At 34.2% G+C, this 24,956-nt stretch overlaps 1 protein-coding gene across 2 annotated transcripts in view; it reads right to left on the bottom strand.

The window, feature by feature from the left end:
• NIPBL (NIPBL cohesin loading factor) overlaps positions 1–24,956 on the bottom strand; it is a 201,016-nt gene that overhangs the window by 58,912 nt on the left and 117,148 nt on the right. For both annotated transcript variants that reach the window (XM_041750312.1, XM_041750311.1), the window contains exons 11-15: positions 8,564–8,746; positions 3,918–4,115; positions 3,593–3,664; positions 3,414–3,503; positions 1,752–1,855 (exon numbers count right to left, since the gene is read on the bottom strand). In XM_041750312.1, coding sequence (XP_041606246.1) covers positions 1,752–1,855; positions 3,414–3,503; positions 3,593–3,664; positions 3,918–4,115; positions 8,564–8,746 — 647 coding nt within the window. The remainder of the gene's footprint in view (positions 1–1,751; positions 1,856–3,413; positions 3,504–3,592; positions 3,665–3,917; positions 4,116–8,563; positions 8,747–24,956) is intronic.

Genomic DNA, 24,956 nt, shown 5'->3' with positions numbered 1-24,956 from the left:
TATTAGTTAACTAGGTGATATGTCGGCCTTTAAAAAATCAAATTTATGGAAACTCTTGTGCACTGTTGTTAGGAATGTAAAATGGTGCACCCACTATGGAAAACAGTATGGAGGGTCCTCACAAAACTGAAAATAGAACCACCCTGAGATCCATCAATTCCACTTCTGGGAATATATCTGAAGGAAAAGAAAACACTAACTTAAAAAGATATATGCACACCCATGTTCAAGCATTCAAGTGTCCACTGATGGATGAACGGACAAAGAAAATAAAATGTGTGTGTGTATACATGCCTACATGTGTGTGTGTGTGTGTGCACGCGTGTATATATATATATATATATATATATATATATATATATATATAGTCAATGAAATATCTTGCTATAAAAAAAGGAAGTCTTGCCATCTATGACAACATGATTAGTCCTTGAGGGCATTATGGCAAGCATAGTAAGTCAGATAAAGACAAATGCCATATGATCTCACGTATGGAATCTAAACCACCACCACCAACCAACCAACCAACCTCACAGATACAGAGAACAGATGGGTGGTTGCCACAGGGGCTGGGGGTAGGGGCTAAAGTGGGTGAAGATGGTCAAAAGGTACGAATTTTCTATTATATGATTTAAGTCCTCGGGATGTAATGTATAGCCTGGTGACTAGTTAATACTATATTGCATATTTGAAAGGTCCTAAGAGAGTAGAAGTTAAAAGTTCTCATCACAGGAAAAAAAATTGTAACTATGTGTGATGATGGATGTTAACTAGATTTATTATTATAACCATTTTGCAATATATACAAATATCAACTTGTTATGTGGTAAACATGAAACTAATATAATTTCAATTATACCTCAGTAAAAAACCCAAATTCATAGCACATTCATTACTTAGAATGGAGGCAATATATAAACAAAAAATGAATAACTGATTATATTTTAACTTGGTAAAAACATCAAAATATTTTTCAGTCTACTTTAAAGTTAAAAACTAGGATATTAAAAAAAAAACAACTAGGATATTATAGACTAGGAAATTAGGGAACTTACAGAGTAGATAATTCTGTGCAACAGGGAACATGCCCCTGGTTAGAAAAGGGGGGAGGACTTGTCTTCAAATTATATTTGCACAGCAATTACACAATAGTTTAGGGAGTAAATGATGGCTCATAAAGATTATGGGAAACCATTCCTTGATGCTGTCAGTATTGTTAGAAGTTATTATCAATGAAAAAATACTCTGATATTCCATTTGAATAAAATGAGACTATTTAGCAACAGAGGGCTCACAAGAAAGACAACTTAAAAATCATAAAGCCTACAGCAATGAGGCAAGGTATTTATTACAGTTAATATGTTGAAACTGTAGCTTTACTCTGTCACCATTCACAATGACTAAGCAAATGCCAAAGAAAAATTTAGTGTATTTCTACATTTAAATAAATACCTGAGACAATGATAAAATAAAAAACAGTAGAAAAAAAAAGTCCAGGCCCATGCTTCTTTCAATGCAATAATATGGTTTTCTTTAGAATAATTTACAGAATACTTCTTTGAGTCTTGTTTTTTAAAAAAGAAATAATTCAGTGAGACTCTCAGACGGTAATCGTAAATTGTTTTCATTATTTACTTTATGTAAACTTTGTAATCTACCTTGAGAAGTTTAATATCAAATATTAGCATTTAAAAAAAAAAAACAAATATTAGCATTTAAGTAAATATATAAATTTTTCTTTACTGAGATACCTTATCCATTATACCCATTGCTTTAATTTTAGCAGATTCACTGCCGAGTTCATTAAGCTGATGTTTTCCTAAAAGAAGTTCCTGAGGAATTTCATCATCATCACCTGAAAAACCAAACCAAACAGTTTAGGTACAATAAATAGCTCAAAATAGTAAGCTTAACTTTTTTAAATAAAAATTTTGGACACACAAACAGATATAAACAAACTAAACAAGTAACAACCGAAGAGGCCTCTATAAACCTCAAGCAAACCCTGAATGAGAGAAGACAGGGATTAAAATGAGAATTCTGACTAAGATGGGGGGAGGAGATAGGTCTCTTATCTTCACTACTTTAGATATACTGTTGACCCTTCTCAACCAAGCTCTCTGCCCCCACCCTCGAGGCTGACCTGTATGGACTACATCAACAGTCTCCCATGCCCTCTGGCTTCTGTTTGGGTTCAGCCAGTGGGGTGCCCTGTCAGAAGATCAAAGAGAAGGAGAGTGAGGTCAGGGTATTTATATCCCTGACTCCTTCCTTGTAAGGTCTCCTCAGGCTAACCTTTCTGACCAAAAGGTTACTGCTTTTTCTCAAGGCAGTCTACAACCTTATTTTCCCTACAGAATGAGTTTTAGTAACTTCTCTTTACCCTTGTTCCTTTTAGAGTAGGGTTGGTAACAGTCCCATGGTTGTTAACCCTAGATTCTGGCACTATTCTGTTCCCAGTTCTCTAACTGGCCTCTTTGTAAATTAGTCCTCCTCAAATTATCCTAATTTGAGAGTGCCATCTGTCTTCCTGTTGGGATCTTAAATGAGATGGAAGACAGCTGTTCAGCACACAACTGGAAAGTTTTTGAAATGATGAAAATGGTACTCCAAATAATGGAGAAATGCATTAATGATACTTAGGCAAATAACTCTCACAAAACACTTTTAAAATAAAGGGTAATATAATACAAAGGGTAATATACTTTTCAGGTATTTTCAAATAGGTGGATTCATATCAGAATTATTGTATGTTATATGGCTTTTGTATAAATTAGACACTAGTGTTTGTACAGCTGAAGGTGGCATGGATTTGTAGAGACTAGTTCTCAATACTGTAACCAGTGTTACATTTTTATATTTATAGATATGATCTTTATATATTATAAAAGGAACATATGAATATATTAATCATACTGTATTCTAATTGGTTTACTATTTTGTTTTCCATACTAGATTCTGTATTACTTAAAGCCAGGGACTGGGGTATTTATCTTTGCATCTCTAGCACTTAATATACTGCTGACAAAGACTAAGTATTCAATAAATATTGGCTATAAGAATTACACGAGCAGATGCATGGGTTCCAATTTCTGTATCCTTGCTCGTATTAGTACTCTCCTTATCTAGCACCAATTCAAGTCTCATTTGAATCAATGCAATCAAGTTGCATTCTTGGAATTCCTAAGACACTACCAATAATACTTGATTTTTTTTTAATACTTGATTTTTATACTAAAATTTTCAGTTTCTTGATAACACAGACTAAACTTGACTCTATAACTAGATTTTAAGTTTCTTGAGAGCACAGACCATGCCTCTGTATACACTGTATTTACCTAGGTAAATAAGTATATATTTAAAACTGATTTTATATTTAGAGGTTAAAAAAATATATCTTAAAATGATTTTACCAAATGCAGTAAAATCCATATCTTCTAAATTATCCAAAATATTCTCTATTGAGGCTGTGAATCTCTTAAAAGTTGAAGAATCCATCATTTCTACAACAGAGAAAAAATAAAAACTTATTATGTTCACATTACACATAGAAAACTAAAGTTGCAGACTGAAAAACAAACTAAAATGTTACCTTCAGGTGTAAGTTTTGGTTCATAAGCTTTCCTCTTCTTCTGTTTTTCTTTTTTCTTCATTTTTCTAGCAACTAAAATAAACAAAAAGAAATATTGAAATACAGGAATGACAACTTAAAGTATTTCTATTTTTGCTTCTAGTTTCCTCCAGAACATTAAATACTTGAACAATAACCACTGCCATTCCAAACTAAATATATACTTTTGTCTTGATTAGCAATGGAGTTGTTAATTAACTTAAAAAAGGTATCAAATATTCTTCAAAGTTAAAGCCCTAAATTTAAAGCAGCTTATGTAAGAAATCCGTTGACACTGATGAATTACCCTCACTAAGGCTCGGAGGAGGAGAATAATCTTCCATGTCAGAATCTGATGGGCTTCGGTTTCGATAACGACCACCACCTGAACTTCTTCTTCCTTCATGAGAGTGGCCACTTCTCCTATGATCCCCAGAGCTTCTTCTGTCACGCTCTTCATATTCCCAAGCTTTATCATCATCTTTTTTATGTCGTTTCCTAGAGGCTAAAAGCAAATCCCCATGACAAATAATTTACCTCATTTAAAAAGAATATTAAAACTTGTACTTCACAAATGAACCACATGGGGGAAAATCATTGTGTGGGCCTAGGAAATTGAGTCACTCTGTTTAATCAGAAATATAAATTACGGTATAGAAATGGTATCACTTATTTTAGCATTATCTATTATTTTAGATTTAAAGATTTTTACGTGAATTTGGTCTGCTAATAAATAGGAATGTTCTGGGAATTAAACAGCATTCATTTCAAAGAAAGGTATTCAGTAAGTCAGTAAGGATAGTATTACTTAACCATGAGGATTAATTAAGGCATATAAAACAATCTTTATCTAGGATTTGCAGGAAAAACAGAAACACTTTAAAGCATTTGGATTATTGACGGGGAGCAGGGTTTGGAAGAAAAGTAAACTTTTGAGAAAGTGCTATAGAATATAGAGTAACCACATATACCAACAATTAAAAGCCAAGTTAAGCCCACAACTTAGGTATAAATTCAATAGACTCTGATAATCTCGCATCACAGGCCTTCAGAGATAGAATAAATCTGTACAGTTGTAAATATTCATATATTGAATTCAGTTCTCTCCAACAGTATACTTGCTTAAGCCCAAGGAGAAAAGCTTTTAAGCTTACACATGCTACACAAACATATATATGTATGTTACCTTCAGTCACTTCCCCAATCTTCCAAGGGTCTAAGCATTCATTAAAAACACCAGTACTGACAGGAACTTCTAGGCAGAACTGGCAAACAGATTTCATCTGACACATCAACTCTGATCAACTGGTAATAGCTGCCTAGAGCATTATATTTCCCCAAGAAAGCATCATATTTCCACAAGAAAGACTGATTAGAAATGTCTGTCCTGTGAGAGCTGGAGAGCAGTACAAGCGACAAATATTTACCATACCCCTTCTAGGGTAGAGCATCACCAACTTAAAAGTAGGATAGAGAACTGATGTGTCCTGTGTCTTGGCATCTTGTTGTTTTGACCACTTGTTGGTGACCATGAAATACTTCCTAGTCTGTTGAACTAAATGTGACTCCCTTTCTTTGAATTGGTTTCTATTTTGAATCCCTAATTATGATCAATATCCAAATACTTAAAACAAAATTCTTGCTTGAGTCCCCTTAAATCCTGAGATTTAAGGATGCCAACCTTTGGCCCATGCACTCTATCTATGCTTGTGCTGGGGACTTTATTTGTGGATAATCAATGTCCATAATCAATGTCTATACCCTGGCTAATCTTACCCTGACATGCTGCCTTAACTACTCCTATTCAAGAATCTACTTTGATTTCTGGTTCTGGACCCTTCTGTCCAATCTACTGACAGCATAGCAGAAAAAGATAATTTTGTTTCCCCTTCTTTTTGGTCATAGACTTGGCACAGCAAGATAGTTCATTAAAAAACAAAAACAAGAACAAAAAACCAAATGTAAATGCATATATTTAAATCTCCAATGATTTTCTTTGTAATAAGGCATAAATTTGACATGAAGTATGAGGAAGAAAGAATTTTCCCCTTTTACAATTAGGGTACACCCCAGGACATTCTCTTAGTGAGAGACTGCCTTATAAACTAACATAATGTGTGTGTGTGTGTGTGTGTGTGTGTGTGTGTTTCAGAGAAAAAGGTCATCTATGTAGCATTCACTAAATATTTTTTCAACAAGTACTAAAATACTACCAAATATGAGGAATAACAACTAAGAAGCTTGTTCAGAAATGTTTGAAAGTAGTATTCTATTTTCTAATATGACTTACTTAGTACTTTTGAATTTCAATTTCATCAGAGATTCATTTCAAGCATTCAATTCTATGATTTGAAAATGCTTGAAAAATCTTACATTCGTCATCAAGAACATACAAAAATACTGTATTGGTAGTAATTTTTATAGGCCTTTAAGATTTTTGTTTCACATTCATTAAACTTTAGGAAATTTGGATAAAAATGAGATGGCAAATTAGGAAAAAAACCCACCCAACTTCCATGATACAGTGTGTTGTAATAAGGCTATCAGGATTGTTACTAGTTTCTCTATTGCTTTCATAACCCTGAAAGAAATAAGGGGGGAGCTCAACAGACAGGTAGGTAAAACATGCCTTGAATGTCTCCCATCTTCCCTTTCTAAATTTCACCTACATCGCTCTTTAACTTAGGTCTTCTCTCTCCTTTCCCCAGCAATCCAGTGACCTTGTGTTTGTGCTATGGTTACCCAAATTTATGTGGCCCAACAACTTTTAAAGATCTATGTGGCCCTCAACCCTTCCCCAATCCTTCAACAAAACAATTGCCTTAGTTTTAGATTTTTAGGAAACCAATTTGATTAAACTGCAATAAAACCTTAAGTTTCAAATAAAGTCTCTCTCAAAGCAGCAAAATGCTTGAGCTTATGTTCTCATAATACTTTTACATCTTGTACTACACTGTATTTTTACTACATTCTTTTTGCTGTGGTATAATGAGAGTTTGGTTGTTTATGTCAACTACCAACTGGAATACTTTCATTTCTCAAATCAGTGGCTCCAGAGTCAATTTTTCTGTAGTTACTTATATAGAAATAAACTAAGAAAGACAGGCAGCTACTCTGAGGTCTCTTGAAGAATCCAGAGAAACTTCTCTTTTGTCTAGCAGGTTGAAGCTGAGGTTCTCTAACTAATACTAAGCTTTCAATACACTTGGGAAATATCTAGATATAACAGGATCCATGGCTTTATGATGACACTCTCAGCTTCCATAAGATTTTTCCACAACAGGAAAAGAACAGTGGCTGCACTGATGACACACATCAGGCATGTGTGACTCTCTCCCCTATTTTACACCTGTTGGGCATTTCTGATTATGCTATTCTTTCTACTGAACTGTGAGGTAGCTTCAAAATTCTCATCGGCTTAGCAATGCAGGGAGCCACTCTCAGTTAAATGGAGTTGAATTGTGATTTGAAATCAATCTGCAGTTAAAGAACTCCTCCTTCTTAGCTATTCCCTTTAGAAATGGGTGATGTTTTGAGGTGGGCGGGGGGAAGGAGGAAGAGTAAAGGAGAGGCATGTATATAAAGGGGAGTGAGTTTCTGGGCCACCAGATCTCCTTTTTCCTCTTCCTTTCCAGAGCATATATTCCCATATGACCAAAATGTTTGAGTATAATAAGAAAAGTATTAACTTTAGCCATTGAATGAAATATATTGCATGTAAATACATCTCATAACAAATTATAACAATTATACATATAATTAAATGTCAGATTAACTTTGCTATATATTTTATTTCAATTTTAAAACTTTGTTCATATTTGTTCAATATTCATAGTCTACTCCTCATAGCTCAAGAGCTCACAATTTAAAGAAGATCAGAGTAAATGAACATAAAAAACTTTGGAGGAGGTGAAGGATTTCCATCAGCAATATACATTTAAAATTGGCAGCATGCATCTGTCCTTCCTGCCCTTGCTTGTCACACCTCAATCTATGGAAACTAGGTGGAAAAGGTAGAACACACTGGTGGTCTTCCCACTTCTTTTGGTCATAATGACTAAGTCAGTTGGCACACAAGTGAAGATCTCCCATAGTCTGTTTCCACTGAATGCCGTTTAAGTCAAACAAGGTTGCTGACCCCTCTTGGCTAGGCTCAATTCTCTTGCTCCAGAAGAAGGAAGATAGGGATAAAAGAGAAGAACTTTTTCAGTGGACCAGTAGGAAGACAGGCGAGGTATAGCAAGTCTAGTGCAAAGACAGGTGATCACAGTGTTGTAGAGAGGTAGCTGTGTAGTGAAGAAGCCAGCTCTGGAAAACAGTGAAACAAGGGAGGAATTCCAGGACACAGCTGGGCAAAAAGGAGAAGCCAGGTCCAAACCACACAGATAATTGGCAATGTGGCTAATTCATTCATAATTTAGTGGTAGTATGGTTTTAAATATTTCTTTACCTGGCTATCTCCTATGTGTCCTTCAAGACTCAACTCAAGTGTCACCTCTTCCAGTAAGCATTTCCTGAACCCCCAAGTATAATTTTGATGCCAATCAATGTGCTCCCATAGCATCCTGGATTTACTTATTATCACTGTATTTTTTTCACTGTGCTACAACTGTTTACATATTTCCCCCTTTGAAGGCTCTTCAAAGACAGGGGCTACATCTTATTTGTATTTTTATTTTCAGTGCCTAGCATATAGTAGGAACTCAATAAATGTTTGCTAAATATAGACACATACCTGTGTTATTTGACACTAATTATGGCTCATTAATTTTTTTCTTGGTGCCAACTGATCTCATCTTTTGCACATTTTTTAAGTATAAAGAAAAAAACTTGCTATACTATGTTAAGAATTAAGATCACTGTACTCTTCCTAACCCCCCAAATTATGAATGAGACAAACACATCAATCTACTTTTTAATTCTAAAATAATAATAAAGTTATGTGGTACTTACATTCAAAAGCTTCATCACTATCATTATCTTCATCTGAACTGATTTCAGCATATTTTGGCTTTTCATTAACTGTGCTACGCTTGCGTTTATTCATTTTCACGCGTTCACAAAGTGGCATGGTGGATTCAATTTCTGCCAGAAGTTCAGGGGGTAATTCTTTTAACACTGATTGATCTATACTACCTATTAATGAAAGGTAAGAAAAGAATTTAAATCTGAAGATAAAAGGGAAATTTTAACTAAAATAACACAACAAAAATGAAATATTAGTATTCATATAAATTTTCTAAGTCAGTTTTGTATTCTAACAAAACACATACTTAAAACTGTAATAGGCTTCACCCTGAACTGATAATGCAGTTTTTATACATACATTATATAATAACTTAAAAAAACATAGGGTAGTTATATCATCAATTTTTGATACAATTCCTTCATCTGTCTGTACAGACCAAAACCTTTCTAAAATGAGAGATCCACTGGCATTAACCAGTCTATGTGTAGTAGGGGATTCATCTCACATTCTTGGTAGTACCGAAATTTGTGTTACAGAGATCTGGACCAGTTAGTTTGAAAGTAATACTATCTCTCAGTGCAAACTGGAAGAGTTGGAAACACTTATCACACCCTTCTCTTCTTCCTCTATGATGTTGGTGGTTGTGTACTGTGATTGGGATAAGAATTTTACATGCTTTTACCTATCAGTGTCTATTTGAGAGGCACAGTAATCTCTTTAGTATTATAAAGAACTCCTTCAGGGATTCCTGGGTGGTGCAGCGGTTTGGCGCCTGCCTTTGGCCCAGGGCGCGATCCTGGAGGCCCAGGATCGAATCCCACATCGGGCTCCGGTGCATGGAGCCTGCTTCTCCCTCTGCCTGTGTCTCTGCCTCTCTCTCTCTCTGTGTGTGACTATCATAAATAAATAAATTAAAAAAAAAAAAAAAAAGAACTTCCTCAGACAGATAAACCAATATATGCATTTAACTAAAGATAACAGAAATGTGAAAGGCAGGATCAATAAAAATATATTAAACTATAGATATTTATGGTTAAAAATAATAAATTCAAATGTTATGAAGTAGGTTTGTATTTTCCCATGAAAGTCTAAGACAGGATAAAAATATACCAACATAGTAACATTAACACAAAATTTACTACTTAATCCTACACACATATACACAAGTACACTAACAGTTGCTATGAAGAAATAAATTCTTAATATCCTACTGAGAGCTTAAAAACAAAGAAGTAGCAAAAGCTATTTATTCATGATAATTTGTCCTTGATGACTACTAAAGATGACAATTTTAAATTACTTACCCTTGCAAATCTTTGAGTGGAAGTATAAAAATGATGTCTTACCTGCTGAATTTTAGAAATTAGGAGCAAAGAGTACCTTAGTGGCTTATAGCACAGAATATTAGTAATAACTATAACCAACCTTAACACTACAACATTCAAATGATAATAGTACTTATGTAAAGGATAAAAATAAGCCATGACAAAAATGAATGGGTACTAAGACAATTTCAAAGTTTCAATATACAATCCTAATAATTTAAGAATAGCAGAACATAAATTATTAATCTCATTGGAAGAATAATCCTTTTTTATTCTTTGTGCAAATTTCATTCAACATCATGAAGGAGTTATTTCAGTAACTTTTAGTCTTTTAAGAACACACATAGCAAAGTAGCAAAAATTTTTATCCAACAAAGATGTAATATTTGTGACTGGTAATATTCCAAAGACTTCATTGCTGAAAATCCTGACATACTAATGTTGAGTGTACCTTATCTGTGTTATTCTCAAATCACACATTTCTCTGGGCTTTCTTAATTCAACTGTATTTTATCAACGAGGTCCCCTTTTCAGAATATTGATACAGGTAAAAGAAACCAACGTTAGTTTTGGACTGTCCATACATTCAGCCCCAAGGTAAACACAGCATGCATTTCATTTAAAAGTTTTTAATGTCTTGGGATGCCTATGTGGCTCAGTCAGTTAAGTGTCTGACTCTTAATTTCAGCTCAGGTCATGATCTCAGGATCCTGAGAGTAAGCCCTGTGTTTCAGTATGAAGCCTGCTTGGGATTCTCTCTCTTCCTCTCCCTTTCTCTACTAAAAAAAAAAAAAAAAAAAAAAAAAAAAAAAAAGTCCTTACTGTCTTGAACACCCCTAATTAAATGTGTGGGTTTTTTGACAGAAGGATCATGTTTTCTAGTATTTATCTTCCCCTTTCCACATGACCTATAATATCAAATGTGTATATGTGTATATATTAATGATCAATAAATAATTTTTGACTGTCCGTCATTCACAATTTCCTATGATTACTTACAAGTATATTTCCTGTATAACTATAGTTTATGGGCAAATGAAGACATTTCCCAAATTTAAAACAATGGAAACGCTTTTCTTTTTGCACTACCTAAAATGTTATAATCTTTTTGAGTCTTTAAATACAGACAGCCTTCAAAGCATTTGGCCTTTAGCCCACCACAAAATTTTTTAAAAAGCATATTTCCTGATTATGTTCTGCTTAGACTAAATTCCCATTCTCAGAGATATAGTGACCTGATACTAATATCCCAGAATTAAAATTATTCTGCAGATAAATATACAATAGATAATCAAGGGTCAATATATATATATATTGGTACTTGTACTCTCTTTATAATGGTTTATTATATCCCCAGAGCAAGGAGTCTGCTCTCTACTTAAAAAAAAAAAATTCCTCACAAGAGCCAGACACAGAAAAACTTATGTCATATAATTGATAAAGTAGGCATCGAAGTTTATTCACTGTAGTTTACCATCTCTTAGTCCCTAACTTAGAAAGAATGCTATCAGATTTAAGAGCTTTTCTATTCCGTAGATCATTTTAGCTTCTATATAACTCTGAAAGTTACAGCAACATAATTCAAAGGCCAAATGTTTCATTTCTGAAGATGACCCAACTTAAAAAAAAAAAAAATCCAGGAATGAGAAATGTCTCCATCCTCCAAAAGTGAACTCTGGTTCATTTTGAATAGAAATACCTATTCCACAGGTTCATGCATTTTCTGAATCAAACATCTTTTCTTCCTTTTTGTAAAAACACTATAAATCGACTCAGCCAGATCCCTTGATTACAAAGGGTAAGAGATAAAATGCTTGACTTTCCTCTACTCACAATCAGCATATTTAATACATTATCAAGGACTGAATAACTGACTCAGCTTCAATAGATATGAATAAATAGCAAGTACCTCAAATGATACCTATGATGTATTTGGTTATAGTCTTTCCCCTGAATTAGGAAATAATCCATTAATTGCAAAAATAATGTCTACTTCTTAACACAATGATTTTATAAATTATTGTTGCTTGTGGAATTATTTGTTCTTAAAAACTTCAGATTACTAGTACTTTATGATCATCTTTCTCACCTCATTTCTCCCATGTCAGTTACTTTATTCTTTAATTCAGGTGTTTGAATTACCATAAAATTTTAAGTTACTGGCCCCAGGGGATAATGTCAGTTAATAAAAATTTTGTGAAGTACCACACTCAGCTTTTGTAGCTATATAGTCCATTAGACATATTGCACCTTTTTTTTTTGTTGTTCTCATAAGGCTAAAAGAATACATTTACTTTTAGATGTGCTACATTTTAGTAATCCTGGATTTCAAATGTAAATCATTCATATTAGCAGAGTGAACAGATTATTATAACCAGACTACTAAATACTAAAAGTCTCAAATAGCCACTAATTTAAGAACAGTTTTTTTTTTTAAGTGAAAAAACCACCCTAAGATTAAAATAAACCACCTCAATTAATGAACTCTTTAGGACTGAAGATTCAGATAATGGAAACCAGTCATGTTCAGAAACAAACCAAGAAAATTCACATAAACCTCCATATTATGTAAGTCATAAAAAACATCTTAGGTATAATGTAGTTCAGTGACAATTCTTCTAATAACCTACACAAATTACAGGGGAGTAGCACCAAATGGATCTTTAACTAGAGTTCTAGGAGCAAGCCCTAAGTTTGGTTCCCTGCTCAGGGGGAGTCTGCTTCTCCCTCCTCCCTCGGCTCTGCTCCTACCCCCTGGCTCATGCTCACAGGCTCTCTTCTCAAATAAATCTACAACATGAAGAAGAAAGAAGAAGAAAGAAGAAGAAATGCATCCAAGGAGCATAAATTATAGATTACATAGCTCTGAAATATGGCATAACAGTTGGGAGGTAGGAACAAAAAGCAGCAACCTAAAAAAGATGTATGGTTCAACTAGGAGATCAGGACATCGAATGTTCCTTTCACAGGGATTCCAAGGTTATAACCTGATGGAAGTTCTAGGAGTAAAGAAGAAGCCTATGCCAAATCCTCAGTGAATATAGGGAAGATTGGTGTCAAAAGTTTTGAGGACACAAAACAATGACCTTAGGGGAAGAACTTTGACATGTGTATTTTAGCAATTATAGTTAACCCCTAAACAACACAGGTTAGAACTGCACGGATCCACTTCTACACCAATTTTTTAATACAGTACAGTTCTGTAAATGTATTTTCTTTTCCTTATGATTTTCTTAATAACATTTTCTTTTTATTAGCTTACTTTAGTGTAAGAGTACAGTATATATGTAATATACAAAATATGTATTACTTGACTTTGTTATTCCTAAGGTTTCCTGGTCAACATTGGGCTGTCAATAAATTTGGGGGGAGTCAAGAGTTATACAGGGATTTTTAACTATGTGGGAAGTGAGTACCCTTTGCCTCCATATTATTCTAACATCAACTGCATTTTTTTAAAAGATTTTATTTATTTGAGAGAGTGTGCCCGCGCAGGTGCACATGCACATGTGCACATGAGTGGGGGGAGGGGAAGAGGGCAAAGCAGACTGCCCTCTGAGCAGGGAGCCCAACATGGAGCTCAAGCCAGGAACCTGGAATCATGACCTAAGCCAAAAGCAGATGCTTAACTAACTGAGCCACCAAGGCATCCCCTCAAACTATATTTGGAAGGAGCAACAGCAAACTAGGAGAAAGGAGATTCTGCTTTTCAGTGTTAAGGCTCCTTCAATGAGTGAAAATGAGGAAAGAGAAACTCACAGTTTTGTTTTGTTTTAGTTAGACTCTTTATTACAAGCACTTTCTCTTAACATAGGAAGAAAATGGAACACATAGGATGGTTTCCAGCGTGGCTCAGGATTTATCTTTGACTATACTTATTGTAAGTGATTCTGAGGAAGGTCCAATAGAGAAATAAGGCATAAGTTTCTCTGCAAAAGATTCATTGAAGGTATATAAATATGATCTGCTACTCAAATTGTAAAATGAAACCTCTCCTAACTTGTAGTCCAGAAAAATGCCAATCTGTCTGAGGTTTCTGGAATCCTCTTGGCCAAGCATACTAGTCCAGAGCTGAATTTGCCAGCAGCCATTGTTCGGGGATGGGGACAAAACAGCATTTCTGGGGAAGGACTCCTTACACACACCTAAGGACCATTCCTCGGTGCCTCATACTTCCACCTGCCAGAAATGCCTGCTGGCGTCAAATCTCTCACAGCGAGATGTTAACAGTCATCAGGGTAATAAGAAAGTAGGATCTGTTTAATACCTGAAGATGAAATCTTAATTTAAGAGAAAAGAGCATCAGGGAAACTACCTCCTCTAGAAGAGAAGAGTCAGGAAACAGGTTTGCTTTTTTTGTGATGGTTTAGGATAAATGGAAGTCATGTATAATGAGATAATCTGGTATAATGTTGCCTTAATTTTGATAGAATCAGAGAGATTCCAGGTATTGGCTGAAGGCCTAATAATGCTTATTCAGGATTACAAAAAAAAAATTGTTTTAAAGATTTTTTAAAGGGAAGAATAGTATTCATCATTGGCTAGAGAGGGGTGGTCAGGATCAAATCTGCAGCTATTCTCTTTCTGATGGTCTCTGAGAAATACTAAAACTAATGCAAACAATCATTATATAATCTCTACCCAAAGAGATTATAACCTAGAACTGGTAAGCCTCCTTTTCAAAGTTAACCAGCAATATTTAAGTTGTAGGCTATAGCCCATAAGCATGTTGTGAAAACAGTTTTATGGGTATCGACTAGCAGTTGTTTTAAAATGAAAGTGAAAAGGTCAGTTTTTTGCTTGTAGTAAGGGTGGAGATTGTTAACATGTGTCTCTATGCATGTATTAGTTCACAACATGCATTTTATTTCTTAGAGCAAAATCAAAAAAGTTTTAAAGTCTTTTAAGTTTTATGGTTGCCACTTCTTTCAAAATAGTTGGGTCAATTCAGATTGAAAAGGTCCTTCTAAGTAATCAAACTCAAGGTGTGGACTCTGCCCACTGTTTCTTAAGCTATAGGTTCGATGAAAGAGAAATAACAATTTGAATAAAATATTCAGATTTAAATTGGTTTTACTCATTATAAGTTGACAGGATAGTGATTATCCACCCCCCCCCACCCCCCGCCAAGATTTTACTGATTAGAGAGACAGACAAAGTAAGTGCACAGCAGGAGAGGGAGAAGCAGATTCCCTGAATAGAGAGGCAGATTTGGAACTGGATCCCAGGATCCTGGGATTATGACCTGAACCACAGGCAGATGCTTAACCTACAGAGACATCCAGGGGCCCCAGGATAGTAAGTACCTTGTATTAGAGAGCTTAATTACCTAAGCCTATAATTCTGATATAAAAGTTGCTGTTTATTTATTTATTTAGATTTTATTTATTCATGAGAGACACAGAGAGAGAGAGGGAGAAAGAGAGAGAGGCAGAGACACAGGCAGAGAGAGAAGCAGGCTCCATGCAGGGAGCCTGATGCGGAACTCAATCCCGGGTCTCCAGGATCATGCCCAGGGCCGAAGGCAGGTGGATCCCGGGTCTCCAGGATCATGCCCAGGGCCGAAGGCAGGTGCTAAACCGCTGAGCCACCCAGGGATCCCCCAAAACTGCTGTTTATTTTTGAAGCCTCATTACAATAAATTCTGGGGCTTTCAGATGGAGCCCTGTATTGGACTCTGTGCTGAGCAGGGAGTTGGCTTGAAGATTCTCTCCCTTTAGCCCTCCCCTCACTCTCTCTCTCACTCAAATAAATAAATATTAAAAAAAAAAAACAAAAAACACCAAAACCCACCCCCACCCCCAAATGAGACAACTTGACTCATGACCATTATTGAAAAGATCAAGTTCTCCACAATGCTTTACACAACAATACTTTTAGGAGAAACTGCTATGCATAAGGAGTCTGAGACGATGTGAAATGATTCAGGCTTTGTTTTTGAGTTCTGTAGGTTTGCTTGTAGCTTACTGAAATACGGACACTGAGAATCTGCTAACTTGTGTAGAATATACAGTACACAGCAAATGGAGTTAAAAATCCTTTTACCTTTTCATATTATTCATGGAAATTTATTCCAGAAAATTTATACAACAAAAAAGTTCTATGAAGGAAAATGTTTAGATCAGTTATATCTATTGTAACATCATTTTCGAAATGAAAATTCTTTTCTAGGGATGCCTGTGTGGCTCAGCGGTTGAGCATCTCCCTTCGTCTCAGAGTGTGATCCCGGGGTTACGAATCAAGTCCCACATTGGGCTCCTTTCAAGGGGCCTGCTTCTCCCTCTGCCTATGTCTCTGCCTCTTTCTCTCTCTCTCTCTGTGTCTCTCATGAATAAATAAAAATAAAAATATCTAAAAAAAAAAAAAAAGAAATTTTTTTCTAAATCCTGAAAGCAGTTCTTAGTTGTTCTATATTGATAATTATAGAAAAGTTTATCCACAAAATGAAAAGATTTCCTGATTGACATGCAACAGGTATAAAATATTTTAAAAGCAATTTTAAGTCAGTATATACTTGTTATATATGTTTTACATATTTATTATATATTAACATATTAATACTATATAACCCACTAAATGAGGTACTTTCAGATATTAAATATCCCGCTTAAAATATTATATTTGACTAATTTCATACTGCATTCATAAATACTGGAAAAGAACTAGACAATGACTTCAAAACTCATTTCTAGGGGTGCTTGTCTCGTTGGTTAAGCGTCTGCCTTCAGCTCAGATCATGATTCCAGGGTCCTGGAATCGACATTCATATCAGGCTCCCAAACCTTCGGGGAGTTTGCTTCTCCCTTCCCTCTGCCCCTTCCCCTCCTGTGCTCTGTCTCTCTCAAATAAATAAAAGATGAATCCTTTTATATACACATATAAATACTCAAATGGCAAGGGAAAATCCAAATTTTAGGTCTCTTTTGCTACAGAATAATTTAGTTATTATGTTTACCTACATTAAAATTTCTATTTTTTTTAAATTTCTATTTTATATCTATAGTAAACACAGCAAACTATAGTCTGTGGGGTCAAATTTGTTCATCAAACATTTCTGTATATCAAGTTTTATTAGAATACAGTGACACACAATCATTTATTTGTTCTCTATGATTGCTTTTTTATTACGATGTTAAGGTAAGTGGCCCACAAAGCCTAAAATATTAATGATTTGGGCTTTTACAGAAAGTTTGCTGACCCCAGATCCATATCATGTTATTCTTTAATTCAAATTGGAACAAAGTGTCCCCCACCCTTGCCAGTGTAGTCATTATAGTTACAGTCTGTACATTTGAGGTCATAGAAACTGGTTTATTTAATGAAGACAAAAACCAAGGAGTTGGACTATAGCAATTGAAAAACACTATTACAGGGATCCCTGGGTGGCGCAGCGGTTTGGCGCCTGCCTTTGGCCCAGGGCGCGATCCTGGAGACCCGGGATCGAATCCCACATCAGGCTCCCGGCGCATGGAGCCTGCTTCTCCCTCCGCCTGTGTCTCTGCCTCTCTCTTTCTCTCTGTATGACTATCATAAATAAATAAAATTAAAAAAAAAAATGAAAAACACTATTACAGAAGAAGCAAGCAGAAGATTCTAAGAAAAATCTGGTTTTAAGAACCACAATTTTGATATTGACACTGGTACTACAAAGATTTCATCAATGTGCGCCTATTATGTTACTATGAGGGAGAACTATAAAAAGAAACAGGGATCAAATGATTCTTTCTTTGATATGTATGCACAGGGAGAAAATAAATAGTGCAAGCATAACCTAACTTTGTATCTCAATTAGCTATTAAAAGAAAACAAACGAGGCTCAAATTTAATAAAAGAAAGGAGATACTAAATACTAAAGCAGAAATAAATGAAATAGACTAAAAATAGAAAAGATCAATGAAACTAAGAGCTGACTTTTTGAAAAGATAAACAAAACAGACAAACCGTTAGCTATACTTACCAAGATAAAAGGGAAGAGAACTCAAATAAGTAACATTATAAACAAAAGAGGCATCAAAATGGATACCATACAAATACAAAAGTCCCTATAATATATATATATATATTTATATTCCTAGAAACATATAACCCACTAAGATTGACTCATGAAGAAATAGGAAATCTGAATAGATTATCAGGAGATTGGATTAGTAATCAAAATCCTCCCAAATAAAGAGAAGCCTAGGACCAGACAACTTCTCTGGTGAATTTTAACAAACATTTAAAGAATTAATACTAATTCTTTTCAAACACTTCCAAAAACAGAAGAGGAGGAAAGGAGAGAACACTTCCAAACCAGTACTACCCTGATGACAAAACCAGAAAAGGGCACTGCAAGACATGAAAATTACAGGCCAAGGGACGCTCAATCGGTTAAGTGTCTGACTCTTGATCTCAGCTCAGGTCTTGATCTCAGGGTCGTGAGTTCAAGTACCACATTTAAAAAAAATTTAGGCTAACCCTCTTGTACTTGTGATAAACGTAGATTCAAAGTCCTCAACTAAATACTAGCAAACAGAATTCAACAACATATTAAAATAATCAGGATTATATACCATGGTCAAGTGGGATTTATTGCAGAATGGTTCAAAATCTGCCACTCAATGTGATACACATTAACAAAATGAATGATAAAAATCATATGATCATCCTAATACAGAAAAGCATTTTACAAAATTCAAAATCCATTCATGATAAAAAAAAAATCTCTCAACAAACTATATATGGAGGGAATGAACATTAATATACTAAAGGCCATATATAAGCCCACAGCTAATATCATACTGAATGGTGAAAAGCTTTCCAAGATAAGGAACGAGATAAAGATGCCCAATCTCACCGCTTTTATTCAACATAGTACTGGAATTTGTTAATAAATTTCTATGCTCATGGATTAAAAAAGAATTAATGTGGTTAAAATGTCCACACTCCCCAAAACCATCCACACATTTAATGCAATCCCTATCAAAATTCTAATACTTTTTATAGAAAAAGAACAAACTACCCTAAAATTTGTACAGAATCACAAAACAGTCAAATAGGCAAAGCAAGCTTAAGAAAGAAGACTAAACACCTTGGGGCACCATGCTTCCTGATCTTAAACTATATTGCAAAGAGCTCTAATAATCAAAACAGTATAATACTGGCATAAAAACACATATATTAAAAGAACAGAGAGGGCAGCCCAGGTGGCTCAGCGGTTTAGTGCCACCTTCAGCCTGGGCGTGATCCTGGAGACCTGGGATTGAGTTCCATGTGGGGCTTCCCTGAATGGAGCTTGCTTCTCCCTCTGCCTGTGTCTCTACCTCTACCTCCCACCCCCCTCTGTCTCTCATGAATAAATAAAATCTTTTTTTAAAAAATAAAGGAACAGAGAGCCCAGAAATAAATTCATGCACATATGGTCAATTAATTTACAAAAGAGTAGCCAAGAATATTCAATGAAGAAAGGACAGTCATTTTAATAAATGGTGCTGGAAAAACTGGACAGCCACATGCAAAAGAATGAAACTGGACCACTATCTCACATTATATATAAAAATCAGCTCAAAGTGAATTAAAGACTTGAATGTATGATCTGAAACCACAAAACTTCTAGAGGAAAACAGGTGGTAAGCTCCTGGACACTGGTCTTTGCAATAGTATTTTGGATTTGATATCAAAGCAAAGGCAACAAAAGCAAAAATAAACAAATGGGACTACATCAAACTGAAAAGCATCTACACAACAAAGAAAACTACTGACAAAGTGAAGAGGCAACTTACTGAATGGGAGAAAATAAGTGCAAATCATATATCTGATCAGGGGTTAGTATCTAAAATCTATAAAGAACTTACAACTCAACAGCAAAACAAAATAATAATCTGATTTAAATAAAAGTGAGCAGAGGATCCGAATAGACATTTTTCCAAAGATAACATACACATTTATGAAAAGGTCCTCAACATTACTAAGCATCAGGTAATGCAAATCAAAACCATAAGGAGATATACCTGTTAGAATGGCAAAAAGAAAATAAATAACACATGTTGGTGTTCTTTATGGAGAAAATGTAACCTTGTGCATTGTTGTTGGGAATGTAAATCAGTGTAGCTACTATGAAAAACAGTAGGGAGGTTTCTCAAAAAACTGAAATAAGAACTACCATATGATCTAGCAATACCCATGTCTGGGTAGATATCCAAAGGAAATGAAATCACTATCTCAAAGAGATATGCTCCAAAACCTGACCCACCATGATCACTGAAGTATTATTTACAATAGCCAAACCATGGAAACAACTTAAGTTGTTTAGTCTATTGACAAACCAATAAAGAAAAATGTGTTATATATGTGCACGTGCACACACTCGAATATTATTTACCCATAAAAATGAAGGAAATCATATAATTTGCAATAACATAGATGTACTCTGAGGGCACTGTGCTAAGAGATGGAAGTCAGACAGTAAAAGACATATACTGTATGATCTCATTTATATGTGTAATCTTAAAAAAAAAAACAAAAACGACTCACAGAAACAGAGAACAAATTGGTGGTAGACAGAGACTGGGGTGGGAGGTGAGTGGTGGGTGAAATGGGTACAGGTCAAATGGCACAAACTACCAGGTAGAAGAAAAGTAATTTCTGGAGATGTAATGTATACTATGGTGACTACAGTTAAACAATACTATACTGATATTTGAAAAAGTTGCTAGGATAGTAAGTCTTAAAAGTATTCATCACAAGAAAAAATAAAACCGTGAAGTGATGAATGCTAACTAAATTTACTATAGTAATCATTTTGCAATTTATACATATATCAAATCATGGTACACTCTAATAAAATGTTATATTTTAAATATATTTCAAAAAATAAAAAATAAATGGTGGTAGCAATGTCTTCAAATATACTGTAAATATAAAGTATATACACATAAAAAGATTTTCCAAAATTACTCTCTTCATTAGATATTTAATAAAAATGGCATAATGGCATTTCTTCATATAAAAACATTAGATTTTGGCTCTTACTAGAAGATTGATTTTGGTCCTCATAACTGAATAAGGTAGGAAGAAAACTGGTTTCTCCATCTTGAAAGTGAATGAACCAAGGCTTTGAAAGGCCAGGATTTATTCAAAATTCTGATATCAGTGCTCTTTGTACTATCATTTATAATGGAGTTAAGAGAATTTTCAATTTCCAACATCAGAAGCTAGAGAAGGCTAGTTTTTTTGTAGGTAGAGGAGGGGATCTGGATTTAAAAATCCACATTAAAAAAAATCCACATTATATCGTATTATACAGTATATCATAGATAGTGTGTTATATACTATTACTCTATTATTCTAACATAACGAATTCTCTAATTCTAAAAAAAAAAAGTTATTGAAACCATCCTCTACAAAAGGGTTGATATAAATATTAAGATAATGATGCCTACCTGATATTATCATACTAAATTATACTATGTACTACTACATTAGACATACAGTTGACCTTGAATAACATGGTCATGACCCACACAAGTCCACTTATACACAGGTTTTTTCTAATACAGTATAGTACTATAAATTTATTTTCCCTTCCTTATGATTTTAATAATGTTTTCTCTAGCTTACTCTATTATTATAAGATTACAGTATATAATATATAGGAATACAAAATATATGTTAATCAATTGTTTCTGTTATCAGTGAGTTCTGGTCAATAGGCTGTTGGTATGTTAAGTTTTAGCAGTCAAAAGTTTTACATGGATTTTCAAGCGCATGGGGGCCAACGACCCTAACATCCATGTTGTTAGAAGGTCAATTATACATTAGACTATATAATAATATTAACTTATTACTACAATAATATATTAACAATTTAATATACTATGACATAGTATACTATCATCTTTCAAGTAGGTATTTGTTATCTTAGCACAGGTCTCAGGCTCTTGGAGGATTTCAGTAACATTTTTTAGAGCAAGAGGGAATTCAGTATGTTAGAGTACTGATTGTTTCTTCAAAAATAGGAGGTTCTTTCACAATTATTTACCCTCAACCATATTTTATAACATATTTCTAACATATCGGAAAACCTTATAGAAGCTAGTCTTTGAGCTGGCTTGAGAAATGGAAAGAGAAAGATAAAAAAACACCTCTAGTAAATTTTAATACATTTAATTTTTATGAAAAAAATTATACTTAATCTCTTTAAATCAGGAGCAATTATTAAGCAAAATGTGAACTAAAAATTTTCTATGAACAGAAATCATGGACAAAAGTTTTCAAAATACTGCTATAAAAATCACACCCAACAACAGTTAGGTATATATTATGCCTTCTGTAATAAATATTCTCCAAATGTTTTCTAAAGATACCATTGATAATAAGGTCTTTACAGAAACTGAAAATTTTGGTTTATTGAAAAGGATTTTATAAAACTGTTCAAATGAATCAAAATAAATTTCTACTGCAGCACTATTAAAGATTCTGAATATTACTTTACGAAGAATTCCTCAATTTAGAAATTCATCAACTATGCCAAAAATTCACCCTGAGACAGTAGTTTCTCTCAAACTTACAGAAGCCTAGAATCTCAAACACAATCCAACTAGATTGTTCAATGCCACATAAAAGGCAGCCAATTAATGTACTTTTGTGATCAATACTGAGTAGTGTAACTGGTAGTAGTAACTGAGGCGAAATAACTGCCCCAAATGTGACTGCAACCATTACCTAATCAAATGAACACTAGATTTTAAACACTCTTGACTATCGGAGCTGCTACATTAGTACACATTCCCAGTAAAAACCATGTTCAGTAATGGTTTAACTGTTTAAAGGCCATGATCTCAAACAGGGATGGTATGGGATATTTCTGAAAAGTACTGAGTACAAGTGATGTAAAGCAATAAACTTGTTGAAAGGAAGTAGGTGGAGGCAAAACAAATTATTTCCTTGTATATAAAGGTAAAATATTGTGAGACACTCTGGAATTGTTAATAACCAAAATCAAATTGTTAAGGCTTGTAATTACTGATACTAAGCTGTTAACAATATGTAACATGCCAGTCTTAAAGACTGCCTAACTTTATATTATTTTAATTGGAGATATATTGTACATTAGGGTATATTAGGATAATATTCTGAATAAAAATATTTTAATAAAGGTTATTTTTGACATTTAATATACTGAAGTATATTATAATAGAAGATCTTTTAGAAATTTAAAAGGTTTTACAAAGATTATGTTGGTTCTCCATACCCATCCCCTGCTTGAAGAGGAAGAAACAAGGTAATGGTAAGAAGACAGAAGATGATAGAAACATCATGAGAGTAGAAGTGATACTGAACCAATCTATAATAGCTATAGAGCAAAATAAAGGGAAAGGGTAATTAGACATAAGTAAGAGTAAGTCTTCTTGGGATCTTAACAAAAAGTAGGTAGTTGACTGGGTAAAACGAGTTATTACAAAGTTTAGGAACAGAATGCTGAAAATTATGTAGCTCTTGAGCTAGGGTCTATTGGTGGGAACATAAAAGATGAATACACAATTTTAATCTGCACACAAAGCCTTTTCTGAAACATGATGGCAATACAGTCACTCAACAGTTATTAAATAAGCTCTAATTATGTACTAGATATTATGCTAGGTACGAGGGATATACACAGATCCCCACAGAAATCAATTAAAATATAACTATGCAATTTTACATATAATATGTTCACACAGATGACAAAAATAACCAATACATATTAGGAGTCATAAATCTATATCCCTATCATTCTAAATTTATCGGCTTAAAGCATACTCAAGGAATTTTAAACTACCCTAAAGAATGAATATTTTAAATATGGACATCAGGTAAAATATATAAAAAGATGGAATTTCATGGCTCTTCCAAAAAGGAAAATCTACCAAAAACTTTGGCCACGGGATCCCTGGGTGGCGCAGTGGTTTGGCGCCTGCCTTTGGCCCAGGGCGCGATCCTGGAGACCCGGGATCGAATCCCACATCGGACTCCCGGTGCAAGGAGCCTGCTTCTCCCTCTGCCTATGTCTCTGCCTCTCTCTCTCTCTCTCTCTCTCTCTATCATAAATAAATAAATAAATAAATAAATAAATAAATAAATAAATAAATAAATATTTAAAAAAAAAAAAAACAAAAAACAACTTTGGCCTGAGAAATCAACCACAAAAGTATCACAACAACATTCAATCTAATTCCTTTACTCAGAAAAAAACACCAATATGTCAGAATATGTGATTTTCTATAACTCTCCAAAAGAAAATTCCAAGTAATGTGTATTACACAAAGGACCAATAATTCTCAACCGTGCTTCCCATTCATGTAATTTTAAAAATTCACTAGTATGTAACTCTGCTATTGCTAACTTAGTAGCAGAGGTCTAAAACAAAACCAAAATTAGTATATTAAAAAGTAACAGATATGAATTCTAAGGTATAAATAAAACCAAATGATATCTACATGGGATCTTGAAATAAATCTAAGCATTAAAATAATATTTTTTGATGAAAAGGTCCACTTAAGTATAATTGCAGATTTAGCAATATAGGTGTGTATATATACGTACCTGCACATGTATACACACACACACACACACACACCCTACTCTAACAGGCAGACACACCCAGAAAGCCTACTTAGTAACATGAACATATCAAGTATACACATTTGTGTTAAAGGTACATTTACGAGAAACATGGATTAGTATTAAGAAGTTTACATTCACAGGCAATGAAAAAACCATGGAAAGAGTACAGCAGTTACTATTAGGAGTACTGTGTTAGGAGCTGTATTCATTTCTTGATGCTCAGTTGTAAAGATTCTTTGTTAGGACAGAGCTTAGAAAGCAAGGGTAGCATAAGCTGACAGAGGGCAGGGGAGAAAAAGATGGTCCAGATCAAGGGACAAGAGGGTACCACTTTCCATCTTTCCATCTAACTCTTCTAAAATTGTATACCTATACTCTTTAGTTTACACTGTATATAAAGCCACTCCCAAACTTCCAGTAAAAAATTTAAAAAACAATCTTTATCTAAAAGAAAACAATTCTAGCGTTG

Source organism: Vulpes lagopus, chromosome 3, assembly GCF_018345385.1.
Source record: "Vulpes lagopus strain Blue_001 chromosome 3, ASM1834538v1, whole genome shotgun sequence".
Lineage (NCBI taxonomy): Eukaryota > Metazoa > Chordata > Mammalia > Carnivora > Canidae > Vulpes > Vulpes lagopus.
This window is presented reverse-complemented; position numbering and strand designations above follow the sequence as displayed.